The sequence below is a fragment of the Drosophila tropicalis genome, unplaced genomic scaffold (assembly GCF_018151085.1).
Source record: "Drosophila tropicalis isolate 14030-0801.00 unplaced genomic scaffold, ASM1815108v1 contig_206, whole genome shotgun sequence".
Lineage (NCBI taxonomy): Eukaryota > Metazoa > Arthropoda > Insecta > Diptera > Drosophilidae > Drosophila > Drosophila tropicalis.
The window spans coordinates 28,561-53,183 of NW_027172655.1; the positions used below are offsets into that span (position 1 = coordinate 28,561).

The 24,623-nt window shown below is 37.7% G+C and overlaps 1 protein-coding gene across 1 annotated transcript; it reads right to left on the reverse strand.

Moving 5' to 3' along the window:
* Positions 1 to 1,404: 1,404 nt before the first annotated feature.
* Positions 1,405 to 9,112, reverse strand: LOC137572117 (piezo-type mechanosensitive ion channel component-like). Its single transcript, XM_068283899.1, has 6 exons — positions 8,837 to 9,112; positions 8,308 to 8,743; positions 3,430 to 3,499; positions 2,911 to 3,373; positions 2,281 to 2,760; positions 1,405 to 2,196 (listed from the first exon to the last, which is right to left on the reverse strand). The coding sequence occupies exons 1-6, from the start codon at positions 9,110 to 9,112 to the stop codon at positions 1,405 to 1,407; spliced, it is 2,517 nt and encodes an 838-aa protein (XP_068140000.1).
* Positions 9,113 to 24,623: the final 15,511 nt, after the last annotated feature.

Here is a 24,623-nt window from a genome sequence, read left to right on the forward strand (position 1 = left end):
GCAGGGCTCTATAATAAATTTTAGATGTCACGAAAATCGAAAACCTAGGGTTTTATTTTAAGGACCCGATCCGCTGTAAAATCGAAACATCACGGTATTAGTTTAATGATATAGACGCCCTAAAATTATAAGGAAACCTACACAGAAGTCTTCGCTGTCGACTTCAAGAGAAACACGATACCAACTATTCGTTTAAGTGAACTGGGACCGCTTTTAAACAGTTGTACTGGATTGAACCCGACGAGGAGGTGACATTTCCTTTTCACTGTTGACAGATATGCAGAAAATGTCTCAGTAACCGACAATTTTTGCAAGCTATGGGGGGAGTATTGAACCTTTTACTAATGTCGTGTCAGTAGACCTGATCAAAAAAAAAAAAAAAATTAAAAGGGCAATCTAATCTGTACGCTAAACAACGCTCATTGAGGTACTGTTGAAGAATACATTTTATTCATACCTATGTGTCTCTTCTTTGCATAACAGGAGCTCTCAGAACCTACTGTAGGCTTGGAAATGCTGCTTATAATCAATCCACCAGACATTCAGGCCAAACTTATAATGAAAAAGACCAGCATCGTCACGTCACTAGCTAGCACTATGAGTGTAGCCTTAGATAACAAGTTGGAAAAGAGGAGACCCGATTTTTCGGATCACTATGTGTGGGAGACGGATCAAAAACGAGGACAAATGTGAGGGCAGCGGCGTTCTGCCCAGGAATATGCATTCCAAGCAGAAGTCTTCGCTTTAAGAAATCCAGCAGAATTTCTTTGTGGAGAGCCAAGTAGCCGTTAAAGCCATTTGGTAGGCCAACTTTCTTTGCACGAAAAATTAGTCACGGATGTTCCAGGAACGCTTCAGAGCTGTGAAATTTACAAACGAACAATCTACCATTTTTTGGCTTTAGCCACATACATGACAAAAATAAGTCTCCTCTAGGAATTCTATAAATGTAAGAAGAACCTACTTCATTAACAAAAATAAAAAGCAAGTAAAGTAAAAGTAAAAAGCACATAAAAAGGGTTTATCGAAAGAGACATTTCTATCACTTGAACCACTTCTCAAAAGTGGATAATTAGCACTCAAGAAGAACACACGTGTGAATCGATCGAGGACACAACATAAATTCATTATGCAATCGAAACATGACTTATGTAAATATTAAATATCAATGTTGGGTCTGGCCAAACGTACTTACTTTTAAATATTTTACGATTGGTGTTGCGAATTTTTTCCATTTTGGCCTTGACACTTTCCAAAACATTTCTTTCATATTCACGTCTGTCATAAATTTGTTTATAGTGTAAATTCTCAATAATGGCAGCGCCTCTGGAAGTAAATTACATTTTTTCATTCAAATATTTGCAAAGCGAATAAATGTAGTCATGACTCTACAGAATTTGCTGCTTACCTAGATGCTAAAATAGTGTTGGCATGCGTATCCATAATAACGTGGCAGAAATAGTAAGATCGAAATATGCGATGTTGAAAGATTATAAATGTGAAAATTATAGCGTGCCATATTAAATTATTTTTGAATATCAGTGCATCTGGACCATAGTGATAACTATCGAGTCTTTCATCTGTCTCATTTTTAGCCCCTCCCTGGTGCTTGTAAAACCAAATTTGATTCAAGGAAGTGCCGTAGTATGCAAATGACAAGATATTTTGTAAAGTCGGATGATTGGTGGTTAATAATCCCGCCAGAGCAACAATGCTGATTTTGACAATAATATTTAAGACATTGAATGCAATCAGACAATTCCAGCGACAAATAATATAATGAATATTCTGAAGATACACTTCCGATCCCTGAAGCAAGAATATCAAAGCAAATATTAGATAACCCAGTGAGAGCATGTCCATGCTGCACACTCCGCCCATAAACACAATGGCAAGTGTAACCCAGAAAAAACTACAAAATACAGCAGTTTTCAAGATATCCGAGTAATTGCGAACATAGGAACAGAAATCATGTGTGGGATTATCAAAATAGACATGACCCAATTGAGCTATATTGTGTATAACATTCTTGTTATCGCCACCAGCATAGCCAGGTTCATTAAAATGACCCATTTCGGATTTAAAAGCTTTACGTTGCCGTGATATTAGTAAAAGTACGATAAAGTCAAGCATAAGCCTGGATTTTATAAACGACCGAGCTGACTCATCCAATAGGATCCATATATTTTGGTAGGTCTTGAAGTGAGCAGTACTTCGTGTATCTGATGAAAACTGATTAATAAAATATAAATAACTAATGCCTACCTAATACTTACCCACACACAAATTGGGAGGAAAGTTCAATAAATACAAATATTGCAATAGCACAGAAATTACGAAATATAAATGAAATATGTCCCAAATCCGAGCACATTGCATACGTGTAAGGCAGAGTATAATTATTAACCAAACAATGTAGGTCAATCCGAGGACATCACGACGATAGGCAATGCTTGACACCAATCCTATTAACGTAATTTCTAAGCCGAATTTATAATATCCGTAATTTAGTAAATATTTCAAAAGTCCGGATAAATCTCGTTCAGCATGGTGTCTTGTTACCTGTGGAAATAGTACCTTATGCTCCTTATAGTCAAAAGTTGAAAAGCGAATTAAATGGTCTCGCAGTTTTACCACCGCATGTAGGGACGTCACAATCATATAGACTACATAGGGCGATATATAACGTAACAACGCGCCCCATACCTGATGTGTTTTTCTTAATCCCATCCAATCTGCAAAGTTTGCGGTGACATTTTCCTAAAAAAAAAAAAACACTATAATTAATGTTGAAAACAAAAGTATGCAAAGCAAATTGTTTACACATATATAATCGTAATGGGTTTTATCCAGATACTTGATTTGATAAATCATTTTCATTAGTACCAGCACAGACACCCAAAAGGTCACCACACGAAATATAACACGTCTTAGGAAACGATTTACGGAAACACTTAGTAATGATAAGACAAGTATAAAGAAGTTAAAAAAACATATTTCGGATATGGAGCAATAAAATGATGTTATCATGACGGCCTTTATCATATGCATTTCCAGAAATCCCCAGCAAATTATTTTAGCGGGTCTAAACCAACGACGACTACGCGACCGCAATTTTCGGTAACCTGCGTAAAAGTAAACTTTCCATGTTTGCTTCGGAGAATCGAAAGGATTGTGACTGGTGTCAAAGTTGAGTCCAAAAAGAGAACTTTGGCTTTTGCGACTGGTCGGCATTGGGCGACGTACTGATTCCATAAATCGCTTATGAAAATAATGTAATTGAACCACTGTAAAAATTACCGTAAGTGTGGGTATGAGCAGATGTAGGAACAAATCCTTAGTCTGATAGCGCCGAAGACCAATATCATTTTGTCTGAAAGTAATTTTATATACAAAAGCTTCAATTTTCTTGGGTAAGGGTTTACTTACAGCGTGGGATGCACTTTAAGAAATTGTTCCCAGTAGTAGTCAAAATTATCAAATTGATAAGTATAAATGACTGTTAATATGGACATTGCATAAAATATAAGAAACATCCAATAACCATATAAAAATTTAATCCAAAGTTGCAGTGACATTTGAAAAACCATAAGGAATAGCAGAAAGAGTGACATATAACATATTCGAAAACCTGTCATAGCTCGATCAACCATGGCGCATAGAAATATTAGAAATATTAGCAACCACATCCATATTCTTGCAACGAAATTAGAAACACTTTCGAATATGAATTTCACAAAGCGGGGAGCCTGTGGCTTTTCAAATAATGAGCGTTCCGAACGAAAATGTTGAGGACCAAATATTTGTCGAAGTAGATCACTTTGCATCTTATTTTCAGCTCTTTCTTTAAAATATTGGCGACAAGTCATCCAGAATACACACAGGAATCCTGTTTTCACAGCCAAAGGTATGTAAGGCTGACTGCCATTATTTTGTGGATGAACAAACCCAACTTGCTCCAGATTAACACCACAACTCTATGAAAAACCACTAAGTTTTATAAACTAAAGCTCTAATTATTATTACAAACCTTAACTTTCGTGGGCAATTCCGTTTCATAAAAATTCATGCCATAAATATATTGCGTTATTACTAGAAACTCTGCATAAAGAACTACAAAAAAACTGGATCTCATCATTGATCGACGTTGATTGGGGATAATCCAGAGAATATTAGCCCAAATAAGCAAAACAAATGTCAGCCAACTATGATAGACAATCGACCAGATCTGAAAAGCGAATAGTGATAGGTTTCAACTTAGATTAAAAATTATTAATACAATCTTAATTGCTTACCATCATTATGATATTTAAGAGAAGATAGCTATTCTTGTAAATAAACGAAGTTAAATCAAAAACCAAATAAAAAAGTTGCTCCAAAATTGATGGAGATTCAGGATTAATTTCATTCGAAGCACTTTTTTCTGATTCGGTTGGTAAATCCGTCAACTTGGGACCCAAATTCATTCGTATAGTGTTATAAGTCAATTCAGCACGAGCTCGGTGTATCAAACTAAGTGTTGTTACAAAGTATGCTAACATTATGGAAGCCGGACTGAGATATGAGTCCACCTTTAAGTCGTGGTTCAACTCAAGTGTCAACCCATTCGTTTTATTATCATGGAGAGTAAACAAAGCCTCCATTCCCATAATTCTAAGATTTAATTTTTTTAGAAATATATACAGTAGCGGCAGAAAATTTGAGATGCAAATTTTTTAACATTTAATTCTGATTTCATCTGATTTTATCTGATTTTGATAAACAATATTTCACTTATTCACTATCTTTTATTGTTCAAGTGTAGTTGTACTTAACAATGAATTAGTTGCTTAACATAACGGCAAGCAGGAAGACCAAAAGATACATACAAGATTAAGTTTGACTCCAAATTAAATCCTGGAGCCGACTTAAACTTATTCTTAGGGTCCGAAAATGTACGATGAATTTTAAAAAATTTAAAATTTGTTTTCTTTTGCATTTCCGAGTTTTGGGGCTGTATATCCAAATTCATTCAAAACCAGAGGGCCATCAATGTGGAAGAACGTTTTATCTAAAAAGGCTTATGTTTGCGAAAGAATGGCCTACAATCATAGGAAATAACGAAGATCAATATTATGATTATGATCAATTCATAATCACTGTTTTCTACCGATCGTTCCTATTGGAGCTATTTGATGTAGTCACCCGATCTTTATCAAATTCGGCACAGTCTTGAACAGATATATTAAATTAAGAAATGTTTAATTTGAAAGTAATCGCGTTAAAAGTAGTGAAGTTATTTACAAGTCACTGTTTTCGACCGATCTTGATCTTGATCAAATTTGGCACAGTCATTAACAGATATATTAAGCTAACAAATGTTTAATTGGAATGCAACGTTAAAAGTAACGAAGTTATTTACAAAAGTCACTGTTTTCGACCGATCATTCCTATGGGAGCTATATGATATAGTCATCCGATGTTGAACAAATTTGGCACAGTAGTTTATAGGTGTAACAAACTCTCTAATATTAAGTTTCAGAAAATAACGAAGTTATAGAGAAAAGTCACTGTTCGTGACTTTTTGGTTTATATGGGAGCTATATGATATAGTGGTCCGATCCGGCTGAATTCGAGATATACAACCCCTGCAGTATATAACTCTGTAACTCTTACGGTCTAGGAGTTTGCGTTGATCCAGACGGACGGACGGACGGACGGACGGACATGGCTATTTGAACTCGTCTCGTCGTGCTGATCAAGAATATATACACTTTGTATGGCGTTGCACAATTCTGACCAAAATTAATATACCCTTTTTGCAAGGGTATAAATATCAAAGAAGGTAACTTCGGCTTTGCCGAAACTTAGATACAATTTCAGACCTTGGCTATAATATAACATGTTCAAAATTCGTTTTCTGGAACTCAGTTAATCAATACACAAACAAAACATTATTACTATTTTCAATAAAGATTTTTCTTCTTCTTCCCTCATTCCCTACACATACAGTTTACGTAGCATTGCGTCTGTTTGTGTATGCATGTGCTATGTTGATGACGAATGACGTAGTCGGCAGCAGGCAGCATTGCCGGCAGAGCTGGGAGCAGATCCGACTTATATTGACTGTAACTTGTGTTCTATTTATCCGATCAGATTTAAATTTTGGGATCTGCATATTTGTCACATATGTAAATTACAATACTCTAATTTCTTCACCTATGATCCTTCTAGAAGATGATCCAGTTGACAAGACTAGGAATATTTAATCCAAAACTTTTAAACCATCAAGAAATATTTAACATAAATACAGAAAAACTTTTAAACATAAAAACAAGTAGTGCTTAAAATCAGACACAAATGAAATATTAATAATTTTGCATATACCTAGACAAATATCTATAGCATCCCAATTCAAAATTATATCCTATCCAGGTGAAAATAATAACACTTTAGCAGAAAACATTCAAGAAACTTACTATATACAAAATACTAAAATTTATGCAAAATCAACCAAAAAACCAGACGGCCGGGGCTAAGTTCGACCGCGTCAAAGTTTGGTTAAATGTTCACTACTACTACTCGAGATTTCAGTGTTGAAAAGTGGAAAAATCGGATAAACCTAGATTTCAGTGTTGTCAAACGCTATTTTTTATTTGGCGCGCAAAAGTCGAGGAATATGTGCTCTGGCAGCCGAATATTGTATTCTAAACTATATTTGTTCTATAAAATCACGAAATATTGTAAACTCAACAATATTTTCGTTTGTTGAGAATAGTACGAACTAAAGATTCAAAAAAGCCCGCGTATTCGAGTATCCAAAATTCGTCATTTGACAACACCATCTCAAAATTGAACAGCTTTTTGAGCCGGAAAAAGCTACTTTTAGCTATAGTCCCATTAAAAATATTAATTTTATTTTGTTAATTACTCAAAAACTACGAAATAAATCGACAAGGCGCACCTGAGGTCGTGCTCGTGCAATTTTTCTCTTTCGTTTGATACCAAATGTATTATGTAGTTTAAGCGCGTTTTGGGCCCGAGTAGTAGTAGTAAACATTTACTAAAGTTTGTATACCCTTGCAACTTTTTTTGGTAACTCTTTCCTTACCTATTAGCCATCAATGGCAAATGTTTACGAAAGAATGGCCTACAATCATAGGAAATAACGAAGATATTGATCATAGTCACTGTTTTCCACACATCGTTCCTATGGGAGCTATATGATATAGTCACCCGATCTTTATCAAATTTGGTACAGTCATTAACAGATATATTAAACTAACAAATGTTTAATTTGAAAGCAATCGCGTTAAAAGTAACGAAGTTATTTACAAAAGTCACTGTTTTCGACCGATTGTTCCGATGGGAGCTATATGATATAGTCGCCCGATCTTGATCAAATTTGTCACAGTAGTTCATGGGCGTAAAAAACTCTCTAATAACACGATAATAGCACAGAAAATAACGAAGTTGTTGAGAAAAGTCAACGTTCATGACTTTGGGGTTTGTGTGGGAGCTAGTGGTCCGATCCAGCTGAATCCGAGATATACAACCCCTGCAGTACATACAAGCCAACGTGCAAAATTTCAGCTCTATAGCTCTAACGGTTTAGGAGGAGTTTGCGTTGATCCAGATGGTCGGAGATGCTTCGTTCTATGCGTTGCAGTTCTGACCAAAATTAATATACCCTTTGTGCAAGGGTATAACAAGAAATAAATGTGTGTATATGTTGGTTTGTGAAAAGTGTAGAACCACAACGTTTGGTTGCTTAGATGAGAGTGCGCTCAATTTTATTAACATAAGCTTAACCAGGGTTGCCACTTGTACAGGGCTGACAGATACAGCACAGAATTGCCATATCAACACTTCCCCTCAATTTAGGGTTCTAATACCTATTTAGTCCAAGCAACGCCGTACATTTTAAATGATTAACTTTACATAGATTCTTAGTAAGAATATCAGCAATCATTTCGGTTGTTGGACAGTATTCTAGCTTAATCAAATTCTCTTCAAATGAGTTTCTTATATGATGGTACTTTACATCAATATGTTTGCTTCTAGCATGATAAACAGGGTTTTTTACAAGATTTAAAGCACCAACGTTATCGCCATGTAAGGTTATACAATCAAGCTTAAAATACAATTTCATCTCATTTATCAATTTTCTTATATAAATAGCCACTTTTGCAGCATTGGAAAGCGCCATATATTCTGCCTCGGTACTGCTTAGAGCCACAGATTTTTGCTTCCTTGATGTCCATGAGATTACTGAGCCGCCCAACATGAATGCATATCCAGTGTAGGACTTTCTATCAGTTGAGTCACCTGCCCAATCTGCATCTGCATAGCCTGTGATCGCAGCGCCGGTTTTCTTGTACGTTATTGCCATATCTGCCGTCTGGTTCAGATATCTCAGCACTTGTTTCGCTGCTGCGAGATGCTCGCCATGGGGATCTTTATTCCTCTGTGATAATTTGCACACCGAGTGCAAAATGTCTGGTCGTGAGCATAGCGCAATATACATCAAAGAGCCTATTACGGACTGATATTCCGTAGCATCGTTGCGTTTGCACGACTTGTTGGCGCACTTAACCTGGAAATTAGCTTCTAACGGCGTAGATACCGTGTGGCAAATCTCCATGCCCAGTTCCTTCATCAGGCTCCTGATATGCACACTCTGGCTGAGACGTATAGCCCCTTTGTCACCATCACGTTGTATTTCGAGACCCAGAAAGTGTGTAATCGGTCCTTTGTCGACAACCTGAAATTCAGAAGAGATAGCCTGTTTAGTAGCTAACATCTTACCCTTGTCTGAACACGCAAGCAGCAAGTCATCATCATAAACGACGATTACGTCAATCGTCTTATCTGGTGCACATCTTGTGTATAGGCATGGCTCACTTTCACATGCCTCATATCCCAACTTTCTCAGTACAGCATCCAACGTTGTGTTCCAAACTCGGCCAGCTTGTTTTAGACCGTACAGCGACTTTTTTAGCTTCAGCACACCGCCAGATTTGTCATCGTAAAACTCCGGTTGCTGCATATAGACCTCTTCTCCAAGATCTCCATTCAAGTATGCCGTCGATACATCAATTTGATGAACGTATAGTTCATATTCCGCTGCCATTGCAAGGATCATCAGTATTGTAGCGTAGCGCACCACCGGTGAATAAGTCTCTTTATAATCTATTCCATATTTCTGGCTGCACCCTTTCGCCACGAGCCTTTCCTTGTATCGTTCGATTTCTCCAGTTGCATTCTCTTTCAGAGTAAATATCCATTTGCATCCAATGGGTTTCACACCAGCTGGTAATTTAACTTGTTACCATGTATTGTTTCGCAGTAAGGCTTCATATTCATCTTGCATTGCTGTCTTCCATTTCTCTGCTTGTTGACCCGTTAGTGCTTGTTGCACTGTTTCTGGTACTTCTACGTTAGTTGCCAACATTACATTCAGAACATTATATTGTTTGGTTGGTCGTCCTCGTAGACCAGTCTGAATATTCTTGGTCTGCCTGGGCCCCTTTTTGGTTCCTCATAGACCTCCACATCATTATCTGCAGCCTCATCGTCTACACAAATTGTCAGATTACCATTACCTGTATCCTCAGAACTAATGTCTTCTGTTGAAACATGATCTTCCACGACATTGTTGGGTTCATCTATTACTTCATCCAGTACCATTGTAACTTCAGAGTTTTCTCTAATCCTTGTCTGACAGTTCTCAATGAAATATACATCCCTGCTTATTTTGACATCGCCAGTTTTCTTATCGTATAAACGATACGCTTTTGAAGATTCCAAATATCTGACCATGATATACTCTCTTCCCTTTTCCTGGAACTTTTTCCTTGGTCCCTTTTCTAGTGCAACTGCGACGCATCCAAATACTTTTAAGTGCTTAACCACAGGCTTGTGTCCAGTAAACACTTCAAACGGCGTTTTGCCTTCAACTGATTTTGTTGGCGATCTATTTCTTAGATATGCAGCACAAACTATTGCCTCTGCCCAGAAGCTTTCTTTTAAACCTGCACGGGACTGTGAGCTGTCTCTTTATGCCATTGGACTTCAGGAATTCATCTAACTCTTTATTGACATACTCCGTTCCATTATCACTCCTTATGGATTTCACTTTCCGGCCTGTCTGACGCTCCACCATGGTAACGTGTTCTTTAATTATTTTGGCCACCTCTGACTTATACTTCATGGGATAGACATGAATATATCGGCTCAAATCATCGATCATTGTCATAAAATATTTGGCCCCACCATTGGATTCCTTGTTCATAGGCCCACATACATCAGTATGCATTAATTCCAGCAACTTCGTAGCTCTAGTTTGCGATTTTTCAAACGGCTTTACATGACACTTGTTTTTCATGCAATCTATGCAGTCTAGATTTTCTCCAGTAATGCTTGATGTCAAACCTCGAACCATTCCTTTTTGGCCATTAATATATTGATGCTCTTATCGTCATTAACTTTGGCAGTTCCCGAATTGAACAGTACGGTGCATCCATTTGAAACCGCTTTTCCCACCGATATAAAATTGCATTGCAAGCCTGGTACAAATAAAACGTCTCTTAGCGTTATTGTGTACCCAAGTTTGCTGTGTACAATCACTGTTCCTCTGCCTTGAGACGTCATGGAATAATTTCCTGCCAACTCAATAGTTTCATTATTTTGTTCAAGTTGATTAAATAACTCACGGTGCGCACACATGTGTGATGTGGCGCCACTATCGATAACCCAATCATCGATATCCATCCGATTGTTAGTGGCAACGCCGACAAATGATCGTTGCCCCTCTTTATTCTTCCAATAGTCGCATCTTCCGCTGTTTTTCCCGCCTCTCACATTGGCGTTGTTTTCATTCTCTTCTTTCATCGCGCATTTTGCCGCGAAATGCCCTGGTTGGCCACATTTAAAGCATCGGCGCCTGTCTGCCCCTGACTTGTTGTCTCGTCGCTTACCCCTTTCACCGCCGGTAGAGCATGCTGCGAATGCCTGTACAACATCGTTTTGATTGTTCGTCTTTCGTCGTTCATTTTCTTCGGCTAGCTTGCATTTTATGGCACTGAAACTCGGCAACTCATCACGAGCTTCTAAGGCCACGACAAAGTTCTCATAAGACATGGGCAAACTCGCAAGCAACAAAATTACGGTAAACTCTTCTGGCAAACTTACATCGATCACCGACAAATTTTCAATAATGTTTGAAAATTCCAATATGTGTTTTTGCACGCTGTCACCTTCAGCCATTCTTTTGTTTAATAACTTCTTAAACAGAGTCACTTTTCTCACTGGACCTGTTGGTCGATGGAACTTTTCTAGTTCTTTCCATATCTCGCTAGCTCTTTCGCACTTTTTTATGGAGTTCAATTGCGGCGCACTTATTGACAAAAAAACAGCACCGCCATGGCTTTGTCGTTTTGACGTTTCCATGTTTCAAACGCTTCATCAGTTTTGGGTTCCACAAGTTCTTCTGAAACCACTGACCACAAATCTTGATGTACCAACACGCTTCGCACAAGTACGCACCACGTGTCATAGTTGGCGTCGTCCAACTTTTCAATATTGTACATCGAACTCATTTTTCTTGCAATGTCCGTTATGCCGAGAAAAATACACGAATCTTGACCACTCAATATTTTCACACTATTTTTTAGTGAATACACTTAACACTGAGGCCCATAACCTGTTGGTTTGTGAAAAGTGTAGAACCACAACGTTTGGTTGCTTAGATGAGAGTGCGCTCAATTTTATTAACATAAGTTTAATCAGGGTTGCCACTTGTACAGGGCTGACAGATACAGCACAGAATTGCCATATCAACAGTGTAGTTGGCATTATTACACAAAAACCAGCAGAATGCAAATACACATAGATGTTCAAAACAAATTCAATTAGTTAGAGCCCAATATTATCGTAACTTGGAACTTGCCAAAGACAAATTTTAAAAAATTGTAACCAGAATAAAATATTCATAGAAGGAAGCAATATCATAAAAGTGTATGACTGTGCTATGCAGTTAAATGAAATATCAATAGTAAATACATTACAAGATTATATCCAACATATCTATGTAACTAACAATGTAACAAAACTAGAACCAATCTCTTATATCCAAGCTAAACAAACCATTTCCAAAAAACTGCGTATAACAAAATATTTAAGATCATAACTACCACAACATTTATAATTACACTAATAAGCTTAACCCTATATCTGTAGAATTGTATTTATTATACCCTTGCAAAAAGGGTATATTAATTTTGGTCAGAAGTGTGCAACGCATAGAACGAAGCATCTCCGACCATACAAAGTATATATATTCTTGATCAGCACGACGAGACGAGTTCAAATAGCCATGTCCGTCCGTCCGTCTGGATCAACACAAACTCCTCCTAGACCGTAAGAGCTACAGAGCTAAAATTTTGCACGTAGGCTTGTATATACTGCAGGGGTTGTATATCTCGGATTCAGCCGGATCGGACCACTATATCATATAGCTCCCATACAAACCCAAAGTCACGAACAGTGACTTTTCTCAATAACTTCCTTAATTTCTGTGCTATTATCGTGAAATTTAATATTAGAGAGTTTATTACGCCTATAAACTACTGTGTCAAATTTAATCAAGATTGGGTGACTATATCATATAGCTCCCATAGGAACGATCTGTCGAAAACAGTGACTTTTGTAAATAACTTCGTTACTTTTAACGCGATTGTTTTCAAATTAAACATTTGTTAGTTTAATATATCTGTTAATGACTGTACCAAATTCGATCAAGATCGGGTGACTATATCATATAGCTGCCATAGGAACGATAGGTGAAAAACAGTGACTATGATCAATATCTTCGTTATTTCCTATGACTGTAGGCCTTTATTTCGCAAGCATAAGCCTTTTTAGATAAAACGTTCTTCCACAGAGTTACCAAAAAAGTTGCAAGGGTATACAAACTTTGACGCGGTCGAAGTTAGCCCCGGCCCTCTGGTTCTGGTTATTTATTTCGATATTATTTAAGGATGTGTTTTCTTTATTTAGTCTTATTTTATTAACAATGTTTCTTTGTGTTAAGAATACATGTATTTATTATTATAAAGGCCTCGTGCGATGTGATCGAGGCGAGATTACGATTGCGAGTGTTTTTGGATCGACGCTTTTGCTTTATTTTCAATGAGTGAGTCGACCAGATAGGTAAGGCCGCTGCATGTCGTTCTGTCTCGCTCACTATGTACTACACGATTGCCATGATTATGCCCCCTTGACACTTAATTTCCTACAATCGGCTGTCCTGACAAGTTATTTGACCCGAATGATTCCGAAGGCTTCATGAACTCAGCCCGTGTTGAGGTCTTACAAGGTCCTTCACCATCGCCAACTTTCTCAACGTCGTATCGACCGTGCCTATTCCCCTTCTTTACTTTACATGGTCCTAAGTATTTACCTCTCAACTTTAGACCTGTCCCAACACTCAACAACACGGAGTACCTTCTCTTTTAATTTTGGAATATAATACGATTTTTCTACGATATCCTGAGTCTTTCTAGCTCCAAAATGTCCAAAATTTGCGAGGGAACGACAATAAGTTCTCGATTGGGGTCCTTTAACAATATTTCGTTTTCAATGTAAAAATCTTCATATCCTTTCTCTTGAACTAAGCTCCTAATCCATTTAGTCCAATCATCTGACAACTGTGCTTCCCTTAATTTATGGGTTAATAGTGTCAGTTAGCAGAAAAACAAGATTAACGGCATCCACATGCCGCATCTTTTAACCTGAACGATGTTCGATCTGATAATCGAAATCTTGTAGGTATATTGCCCAATGTGCTACACGCAACGGAACCTCTTTCTTTTTCATTGTCATCGTGAACGCATTACAATCTGTGACAATGTATATACGCCACTTTATTAATGCTCCAATAACCGCTAAAACCTCAAGTTCATATGAATCATACTTCTCTTCGCAAGGTTTAGTTTTCCGACTCATATATTGTACCGGATGAAATAAACCATCTTCTGAATCTTTCTGTAAAAGCGCAGCTCCGAAACCATGTTTCGAGGCATCAGTATGAATCTCAGTATCTAGCTTAGGATTGTATAACTTTAAAACAGGACCTTTGATCAATGCTAACTTCAATTGCTCAAACGCTACCATTTGCAATTATTTAAACTCAAACTTGTTGTCTTTTCGCAAAATGTCATTCAAGGGCTTAGCTGTTACTGCGTATCCTTCGATAAATTTACGGAAATACGATGTTAACCCTAAAAATCATTGAGCTGACTTCTTATCATGTGGGATCGGGAATCTTGAAACGGCATCAGTCTTCTCCTTACCTTACTCTGTAGTATCTGACATTTCTACCAGTTTATTCTCAACCCATTTTCCGCAGCTATCTTCAACACCCTTTTAAGTTTAATTAGACCATCATTCACGCTAACACTTGGTATAATTATATCGTCCATATACACCACTGCATCTCCATTCTTCACTGATTCTCTCATTACTGCCATTATAAATCTTGTAATACCTGCTGGAGAGTTGCAAATTCCTAATGGTACATATAGGAATTCATACTGACCATTCTGAGTTACGAATGCTGTGTACTTCTGAGATTTTTCCTTAACAGGAACATGGATAAACCCGTTTGTTAGATCTAGAGTAGTGTAAACCAACGCACTTTGAAGTTTTTCTAATACGGTGTCCATCTGTGGCATAGGAAAATTATCTCGGACCACTTCCTCATTTAGTTTTCTGTAATCGCAGCACAGACGCTTTTTCCCATTCTTCTTTGTTACAAGTACAACAGGCGAAGCATATTCGGAAAAACTTGGCCTTATTATCTTCTCTTCCAAGGATTTTCTGATCGGACTCTGCTAGACGCCTTGGATGCTGATAAACTGGCAACTCATCCGTAAGTACAATCTTCATTTCTATACGAGTGTTTGTATTTCTAATAGGTTTGGAACTTTTAATAAACTTCTTGACTTCACTAGCGATTTCTGCCCAAATATGTGACAAGTCACTCTTGATTTCCACATTGTTCTGTTCTGCACTGTGCATACACATACTTTCAAATTCCTTAAACAACTCAGCACAAGATTTATTCGCGTTGCACAGTGATTCTTTTCTGTTGATGCTCACAAACTTTGAACCTTTCTTGGTAACAACCAAATCGACGTGATCTAATATGGTTCTACCCAAAATTGCCTCATATGCCATGTCTTCATCAGGAACGATATGAAACTCGACTTTCATTTAATGCCATCTATCTTGACAGTTATGCTAAAACTACCAAAGGTCATCACATGACTTCCACAAATGCCTGTAAGGGTCTTCGAATATCCAGTTAATGAATTAATTCCGAGTTTAACAAACACGCTTTTACGTATGAGACTCAAATTTGCTCCTGTATCAATTAGACCGTTGAACTTAATCGATTTATAAGTTACTTCTTTCAACTCCAAACCCGTATCAGTAAATTTATTTCAATGTTAAAATTTCATCTACAAAATTGGTGCTTTCAACTTTGGTGGTATCTTTATCTTTACATTTAAACGAACGATGGCCTGTTTTGCCACATTTAAAACAAGTAAACGTTTTCTTGTTACAGTCTCTCATCATGTGTGAAGGATCACCACACTTAAAACATTTGCGATTACCTTTTGCTATCGATTATCTCTACCTTGCTTGGGAACTGATGACTCGAATGTTGTTTTCTTTGACGACTTTCTACGATCATAGGATTTTAAGCAGGTCTCTATTTGAACTTTCAACGCATCCACTGTTCTCGCCTGATACAATAATGCCTTATTTGCTCTCATGTCTGGTATACATTCTACGAAATACTCGATTAAACTTTCGTCATACAAATCGATTGGCTTTGCGATTTCCATTAACGAATACAAAAACTCATACAAGTTCTCACCTCTCTTTAACTGTCGATTGCCCAGTCTTCTATGAACTTCTGCTGATGGAACCTTTAGTCTAAATTCGTTTGTCAAAGCTACTTCCCAACTACGAATATCTCTCTTACTACGTATAAACGATAATGCAGCTCCCTTTAACAATTGTTTTGCATACACAAAAAGCTGTAACTGACTCTACGGTTAAAGCGCATTCTTCTAGCTCCCTAATCCATTGTACATTATCAATCGAACCTAAACCGCAAAATTCTGAAACGCTTCCCTCTTAGTGTGAACCATGACCTTTGCCCATCTGTTTTCGGGACTTCTCGAATTGTTCTAGCCGAGGCGAAATCTGCCTCCTGCCCGTCATTCTCAATTTCTATTAGATCGTAGTGAGCGAGTAGACGCGTTTGCAGCTCTGCTTTAAGGCCTGTAGTCTCTAGCCCTAACTCTCTCAATTTAGTGCGCAACTCCTCAATACGCAACGTTAGAATCTCACCTCGATCCATTTCACTCAATTACAGTTATATTGCTTAACAAGATTGGGATATTAATATATAGTTAGTATCAATCAATCGAATTTGCTACGACTTAACAAGATTTACACACTATGTTAATGTAGGTCAAATCGTGTTAGGTTATGGTTTAACACGGACGATTATTAGAAATGTGCTCTCTGCAGCTCGCATCAATTTCGTCAATAATTTTGCCACCGGTCTGGTTTCGTAGTTTGGTCTTGTCGGCGTCGTTTGCTTTTTGTAACGGTTTGTGTTGTCCTCTCTCTGTTCTCTTTTGGTTTTCCGTTTCCACAGTGAACACTAGTTATTACAAACTTCGTGCTCTCTGTCTGCTCTCTCCGTCAGTCTGCTTCAACTTCTTGCTCTCTGTCTGCTCTCTCCGTCCATCTGATTCAACTTCGTGACAGCTATCTGCTCTCTCCGTCTGTCTGCTTCCACAGTGAACACTGGTTATCATCAAATTCGGGCCCTCTGTCTGCTCTCACAGTAAACACTGGTTATCATCAACTTCCTGTCTGCTGTCTGCCCTCTCCGTCTGTCTACTTCCACAGTGAACACTGGATATCATACACTTCGTGCCCTCTGTCTGCTCACCACCGTTCTCGAGCTGCTCTCAACCTCAGCCGCCGACTTTTTGCCTAAAATTCTGGGTGACGCTCTTTTTGCGTCGTCCCACCGCTCACCGTCTCACCGTCCACTCGTCGCCTCTCGTACAGTCACACCAACTTCTACTACTTTTTGAACTTGTAGTGGTTGCTTCTTGTGAAATTCGTTCGCCAACAACCTTGATTTTGTATATATATTACAACTTAATGCATGCAATTTTAACAATTTTTTGTTCACTTGCGAACTTCACACAGACACACACGCTTTTCCCCAATTGTCTTGGGCCAGAAATCTCGGTTGAGCCCCCCAGTTTGTAGAATTGGATTTATTCTGGTTATACCCTTGCAAAAAGGGTATATATTAATTTTGGTCAGAAGTGTGCAACGCATAGAACGAAGCATCTCCGACCATACAAAGTATATATATTCTTGATCAGCACGACGAGACGAGTTCAAATAGCCATGTCCGTCCGTCCGTCCGTCCGTCTGGATCAACGCAAACTCCTCTTAGACCGTAAGAGCTACAGAGCTGATACTGCAGGGGTTGTATATCTCGGATTCAGCCGGATCGGACCACTATATCATATAGCTCCCATACAAACCCCAAAGTCACGAACAATGACTTTCCTCAATAACTTCATTAATTTCTGTGATATTATCGTGAATCTTAATATTAGAGAGTTTATTACGCCTATTAACTACTACTGTGCCAAATTTAATCAAGATCGGGTGACTATATCATATAGCTCCCATAGGAACGATCAATCGAAAACAGTGACTTTTGTAAATAACTTCGTTACTTTTAACGCGATTGTTTTCAAATTAAACATTTGTTAGTTTAATATATCTGTTAATGACTGTGCCAAATTCGATCAAGATCGGGTGACTATATCATATAGCTGCCATAGGAACGATCGGTGAAAAACAGTGACTATGATCAATATCTTCGTTATTTCCTATGACTGTAGGCCTTTCTTTCGCAAGCATAAGCCTTTTTAGATAAAACGTTCTTTCACATTGAAGGCTAATAGGTAAGGAGAGAGTTACCAAAAAAATTTCAAGGGTATACAAACTTTGACGCGGTCGAAGTTAGCCCCGGACTTCTGGTTCTGGTTATTTATTTCGATATTATTTAAGAATGAGTTTTCCTTATTTAGTCTAATTTTATTAACAATGTTTGTTTGTGTTAAGAATACATGTATTTATTATTATAATGGCCTTAGCGATATATTTGGGTGTGCAATGTGATCGAGGCGAGAGTACGATTGCGAGTGTTTTTGGATCGACGCTTTTGCTTTATTTTCATTGAGTGAGTCGACCAGATAGGTACGGCCGCTGTGTGTCGTTCTGTCTCGCTCACTAGGTACTACACGATTGCCATGATTATGCCCGCCTGACATTTCATTTCCTACACATCTTATCTAAAAATTTTAGTCAATATCAAAAAAAAATAATTATTACACAAAGTAAGAATGAAACTTCTGTACAATCAAGTGAGTCAGCTTTTGACAATCCCGTTTTACATGAATTGTCCCCATCCCAAGAAATTTCACTTGCAACACAGCAAGAACTTCCAACTCTATACCCTGTATTTCCGCCTGAGCAGAGGCTCTTTTATACGTGTTGGGGGAGTAATATATCCGCCACTCCATCCACTCACACCCCTTAGTTTCTCACTCCATTCACCCACATAACTTGACCCCCTTTTAGTCTAGAAAACAGCGGATGTTTACTGCAACCGAGACTAAACAAAAATCGTATAAACAAATATCCCCAAAAAATTTTCAAAGCGTGATAACGCTTAGTAAGAAAAAATCAATAAGCCAATCAAAATCCAGATCCCTTGTCACCAGATCAAAAGCTCCCAATACTAATATCAAAAGCTTTGTAACCGAACTTTAATCATATCTGTATGAATATCTGTATGAATAAGTTAGTTCTTAAGACGCTTTGTTTCAATAAAGATCGTTTTTGAGTCTCACCAATCCATATTTTTTTAAATTATTATTTCAAGTTTTGATCATGAAGATAAAAAAGTAAGAGAGAAAAATCAATGAAGCTAACATCGGCTATGCCGAAGTTTGGATACCCTTGCAGTCCTTGGTAATAATAATTTTACATGTTCAAATTTTGTTTTCTGCAACTCAATTCATCAATATATGATATAGTGTCTGATCCTTATGGTTTTCATACTTTATTTTTGCCGGGTAATAAAAACCCCCGAAATAAAATTTCAGCCCGATAGCTCTTAAGACGGCTGAGTAAAACGCGTACGCACAGACGGACGGACAGACGGTCAGACGGACATGGCTATATCAACTCAGCTTCTCATGCTGATCAAGAATATATACACTTTACACTTTTCGGAAACGTCTCCTTCTGTGCGTTACAAACATCTGATCAATTTTATAATACCCTCTGCAAGGGTATAAAAAAATTTATCTCAACTGTGTCTTGCACAGCGAGCCAGAGACGTTGAAAAATTATAGAGAATGTGGTTGGCTCAAGTTAAGGCTTGCGCATTTCTGTTGTTTCTTCGATCTTTGGCGAAGTTCAGCTTTTAATTTATCAATACGCTCTATTCAGCGTTGTCGGTTCTCCTCCATTGTTAGGGTGGCCAGTAAGTCTACTTCCAGCCTCTTCTGCTGGAGTAGCCTTCGCACCAGGCCTCCTCGTTTTGTTGATTTCTTTGTTTGTGTTAATTTTTGGTTGCGAGCGCGGTACTCATCTATTGTCCGTCCGTCTGGATCAACGCAAACTCCTCCTAGACCGTAAGAGCTACAGAGCTGATACTGCAGGGGTTGTATATCTCGGATTCAGCCGGATCGGACCACTATATCATATAGCTCCCATACAAACCCCAAAGTCACGAACAATGACTTTTCACAATAACTTCGTTATTTTCTGTGCTATTATCGTGAACCTTAATATTAGAGACATTATTACGCCTATAAACTATTGTGCCAAATTTCAAGATCGGGTGACTATATCATATAGCTCCCATAGGAACGATCGGTCGAAAACAGTGACTTTTGTAAATAATTTCGTTACTTTTAACGCGATTGCTTTCAAATTAAACATTTGTTAGTTTAATATATCTGTTAATGACTGTGCTCCCATAGGAACGATCGGTGAAAAACAGTGACTATGATCAACATCTTCGTTATTTCCTATGATTCTAGGACATTCTTTCGCAAACATAACCCTTTTAAGATAATACGTTCTTCCACATTGATGGCTAATAGGTAAGGAATGAGTTACCAAAAAAGTTGCAAGGGTATACAAACTTTGACGCGGTCGAAGTTAGCCCCGGCCCTCTGGTTTTTTTTGTTGTTTTTTTCCCCTTTTTTTTTGATGCTACCGTATTGTGTTTTATTGTGTTTTATTTTAGTAGCTTGGTTGCGTCGTTATATATTATTACGCGCTGCTTAGGCTTATTTTGGTACTTCCGCCGATTTGAATACGGCTTCGCCAAGATTACGTATGCGATGTAACGACTGTCTTCTGACGTCTTCTCCGAGTAGTGCCTCGAATCCTTCCGAACCCTGAAGTCGAAACTTATCCATATGCAACCCGAAGTTTGAAACAGAGTTACACTGCGATGCTCGTTCAACTGGTTTCGGAGCAGTGCTGCTCCAAAAACAAACCGACGGTAACCCAGTGTTCTACTTCTCTAAGACAACCTCCGCCACCAAAACGAATCGAAACTACAAAGTTTTGAACTAGAGGCGTTAGTGATCGTCTAGGCTTTGAAACGCCATAAAACGTAACTTAAGTTCTTCCCGTTCAAAATCGTTACGGATTGTAATTCCCTGGCGTTGACACTCAGAAACGGTGGACATTCCGCTAATATTGCTCGCTGGCCCTGCTGTTAGAAAATTACAAGTACACCTCTCGGGGTGCCGCATACGTTGACGATTTAAACCTCGACTGCAGCTAACTCAAAACCGTGACCCTGAGGTTGTCAAACTCCGATATGATTTAGAGAAACACAAAATAGCAGATTTCGAACTGCGAAACGGAGTAGCGTAACGCATGTCCCCGACGAATGTACCCCAACTTTAAGCCACTTCCGCAATGATAAATAATGTAATACGAATAGTGCATGTAAAGCTTGGCCATATAGCCACGGATAAGTATTGTACACAAATCAAGAGGTACTACTCAACAATTATATTAAAACAATTATATTAAAAACTGCCTCAAGAGTATTTACTATTCCGCTTCCGCTCAAAACAACCGTGTCACGCTACGCAGTATTCCGAAAATGCCCCCACCGTTTGATAACATTCATATTAACCATCTAAATCGCCCTCCGTCCATACGCTCTAGGAAAAACTATCTTTTTGTTGCCATTGACGCCTTCACTAAATTTGTGAAGCTGTACCTTGCGGTCACTACTAGTTCGCGTGAAGTATGTCAGACGTTAAAATATCAGTATTTTGCGAATTACAGCGACCTAGGTACCGGCTTTACTTCTTCCGAATTTGTAGAATTTCTGGGGGCCAATAATCTAATGCATGTGCAGAATGCCCGGGACTGATAAAAATAGCACTAGGCATAGTTGAGATAAATTTTAAAAAAAAATCAAGGAAGCTAACTTCGGCTATGCCGAAGTTTATATACTCTTGCAGTTTTTGACAATAATAATTTTACATGTTGAAAATTTGTTTTTTGCAACTCAATTCAACTCCACAATTTTTCTTCTTCCCTCATTCCCTAAGCACGCATACATATACAGTTTATGTAGCGTTGATGATGAATGACGTAGTAGACAGCAAGCAGCGCTGCCGGCAGCGTTTGAACCGACTTATATTGACTGTAACTTTTTTCTATTCATCCGATCTGATTCAAATTTCGGGATCTGATGTTTTATATACAAAACTATTATTTATGTTTCTTCTAAAACTGCCAACAAGTTGAGAGCTCGGGACCGATTTCCCCTCCCCACGATATTCGGTTTTTGGTTGTTCCTCTGCAAAAAAGTTCGACGACGATCGCTCGGTCTACCCGAAAAAGGTCGTTTATGAACCGTCATAAAACTCGAGACACACAAATTTTTGTGGGCGTCGAGACCAAAAAATGACCTCTATCTCTGCCCAGCCTCTGCTGCTGATGCTCTGGCTCCCAAGTTAAATTTTCGCGCCCACTCTTACTTTCTAGTGTCTGTGCGTTACAAACATCTGCCCAATTTTATTATTATAAAGGGTATTTCCTCTGCAAGGGTATAAAAACCGATAGAGATGCGCCCACAACATTTACGGTACATCAGCCGATAGTATGACCAACTCAACGCCATAAATTAACACATCAAAACTTTTTACTAACATTACAAAGGTCGAATGAAATCAGAATATAAGGTAGAAAAAAAAGTCTCAAAATTTTTGTAGCCATTGTAGAAAAAAAGAATAAAAGCATACCTTGCCAACATTGTTTTATGGTCAATAAATGTTTGAACGACTTCCAGCTGGTAGCTAATAAGACATATTATATGGAGCGTCAAGGCAAGAACCATAACAGTAAGAGTGTACTTCATAGCACTTGAGAAAAAAGAAAGACCTGGTTAAACTATGAATATAAAGTGTCTGATTAAAAATAAAATTACCAATGGACTTGGCGATATAAGGCCCAATAAGTGCCGACCAAAATAAAGACAAGGAAATATAAACCACCGGGTAAGGATGGTCTCAGTGTTGCAGCAAAAAACAGTATAATTAGAGAAAATATCGGAGCTGTCAATAAAAGAATTAACAAAATAAATAAATAAGTTTTTAAAATATTATATTTACATGTTTTTAGAACAGATCGAATATATACAATGATCAGTAATCGATTAATGTCTGTCAATCTTAGCCCTGCTGGAGCTTCACTCTCCTCGTTTGGAAAAACAATGTTTTCGGATTTCATATATTTTTTATGTCTTTTGGAAGAAATTTGTGAAAAGACAATTAATCCGAAAGCTATTATTAAAACCAAAACATCTGGTAGTGTCCACTGTAATATAAATACAAATCTAAAAAACAAAAATTTGGTTAAGGAATTACAACTATCTAATTTTTCACACACCGTAAACTCTTAAAGTTAACAAAGCCAATTTGCCGCATTATATAATTCATTTTTGTTTTCGATTCCATATCTAAAATTAACATATTTGCCAGATTGAAAGTTATATGACCGCTTAAAAATAGTATACTCCAGAGACAAAGTATTATCAAATATACTAGTAACATGGTTCGTTGCATTTTGCTCTTCGATTGAAGCATCCAAGGAGTTATAAAGAACATACAAAGGTAGATCAAAGATAAACCCACAGGTCGAACTAGGGAAACTATTTATACAACTGAAAACTGTACAAGGAGAAATAAATAGAGGAAACTTACCAAAAATTAATGTAAAGGGTAGTAATAATCGCACCAAAATAAATAATGTTAACTCAGCCATGTTTTTGACAGAATTTTCGTTTTATATTTTTAAACGAAAATTATTTGACAGACTTGTTATAATGAACTATGATTTGTGGTATTCTTTCTTTTCGACAATCATTGAATATATATATAAAAAGAAAAGAATGTTTATTTGAGAGCCTTAACTAAATATATTCAAAAGCTTACAAAATAAAAAAAAATTTTAAAGACCGGCGTGTGTTTTTTTACGCCGCTAGGTGGCGTTCGGCATATCAAAGTACATTAGGTGGCGCAAAAATAATGATAATAAATAATGGTTAAATGATAAGGAGGCGAGCTTTCACCTCACGCCTCTCTTCCCACAATGTCATCCGCTCCTTACACAACGTAGTCCACTCAAAACGGGATGCTAGTGTCCTTATAAATAATTTGGAAGCTCCCTGTGATTAGTAAAAGGATATAATAGTGAAAATAGACAATTTTAGAACATGGACTACTTCTTTGTGAAAATTCAGGAGAAGGGAAAATTCATTTGACAAACTATGAACACATACAATACACGCTCACTAGCCCAAACAACTCCAAGAGTAGAGTCTTTTGAGATTAACCATAAAAACCATTAACGCTTGTTAATTAAATTGGATGGACTTCGAAGCGAGAATACAAAGGTAGAGATGGGGGCCAAAGTCACAGCGATGCACACCCGATGTAGCTACAATTGGTATCTGATCTTACTAAAAAGAATGCGTTTCTTTATAGTAAAAATAGAGAGCTCACCTGTGCATAGTTCGACATAGTGTTAAGTTAGCAAATTACGTCTTTATATCTATAATCGGGTTAGATACTATGTTCTACTATTATTGAAACACATTTATATTAATTCTATAATATGATTGTCTTATTGTTATATTATTTTATATAAGCTAAACACCAATATACTACCTGTTCAACGTTCAAAGTTCACCGCAAAATTGTTCGGGGCTGGGGGCGAGTAGGCATAGGGTTGACGGTTCTCACGTTGGGAGCATCTCCTTATGGCATATACCATCAAGAAAACCAATGGTTTTGTTAGCGCTATTTAGGAGACTATAACTTGTGCAACTTTGTAAATTGTGTTGTTGTTGGCGCTGGTTTCCTTGGGTTAATGCTGAAGTTGCCAAACCGCACATATGACAATTTATTGTGTCTGTC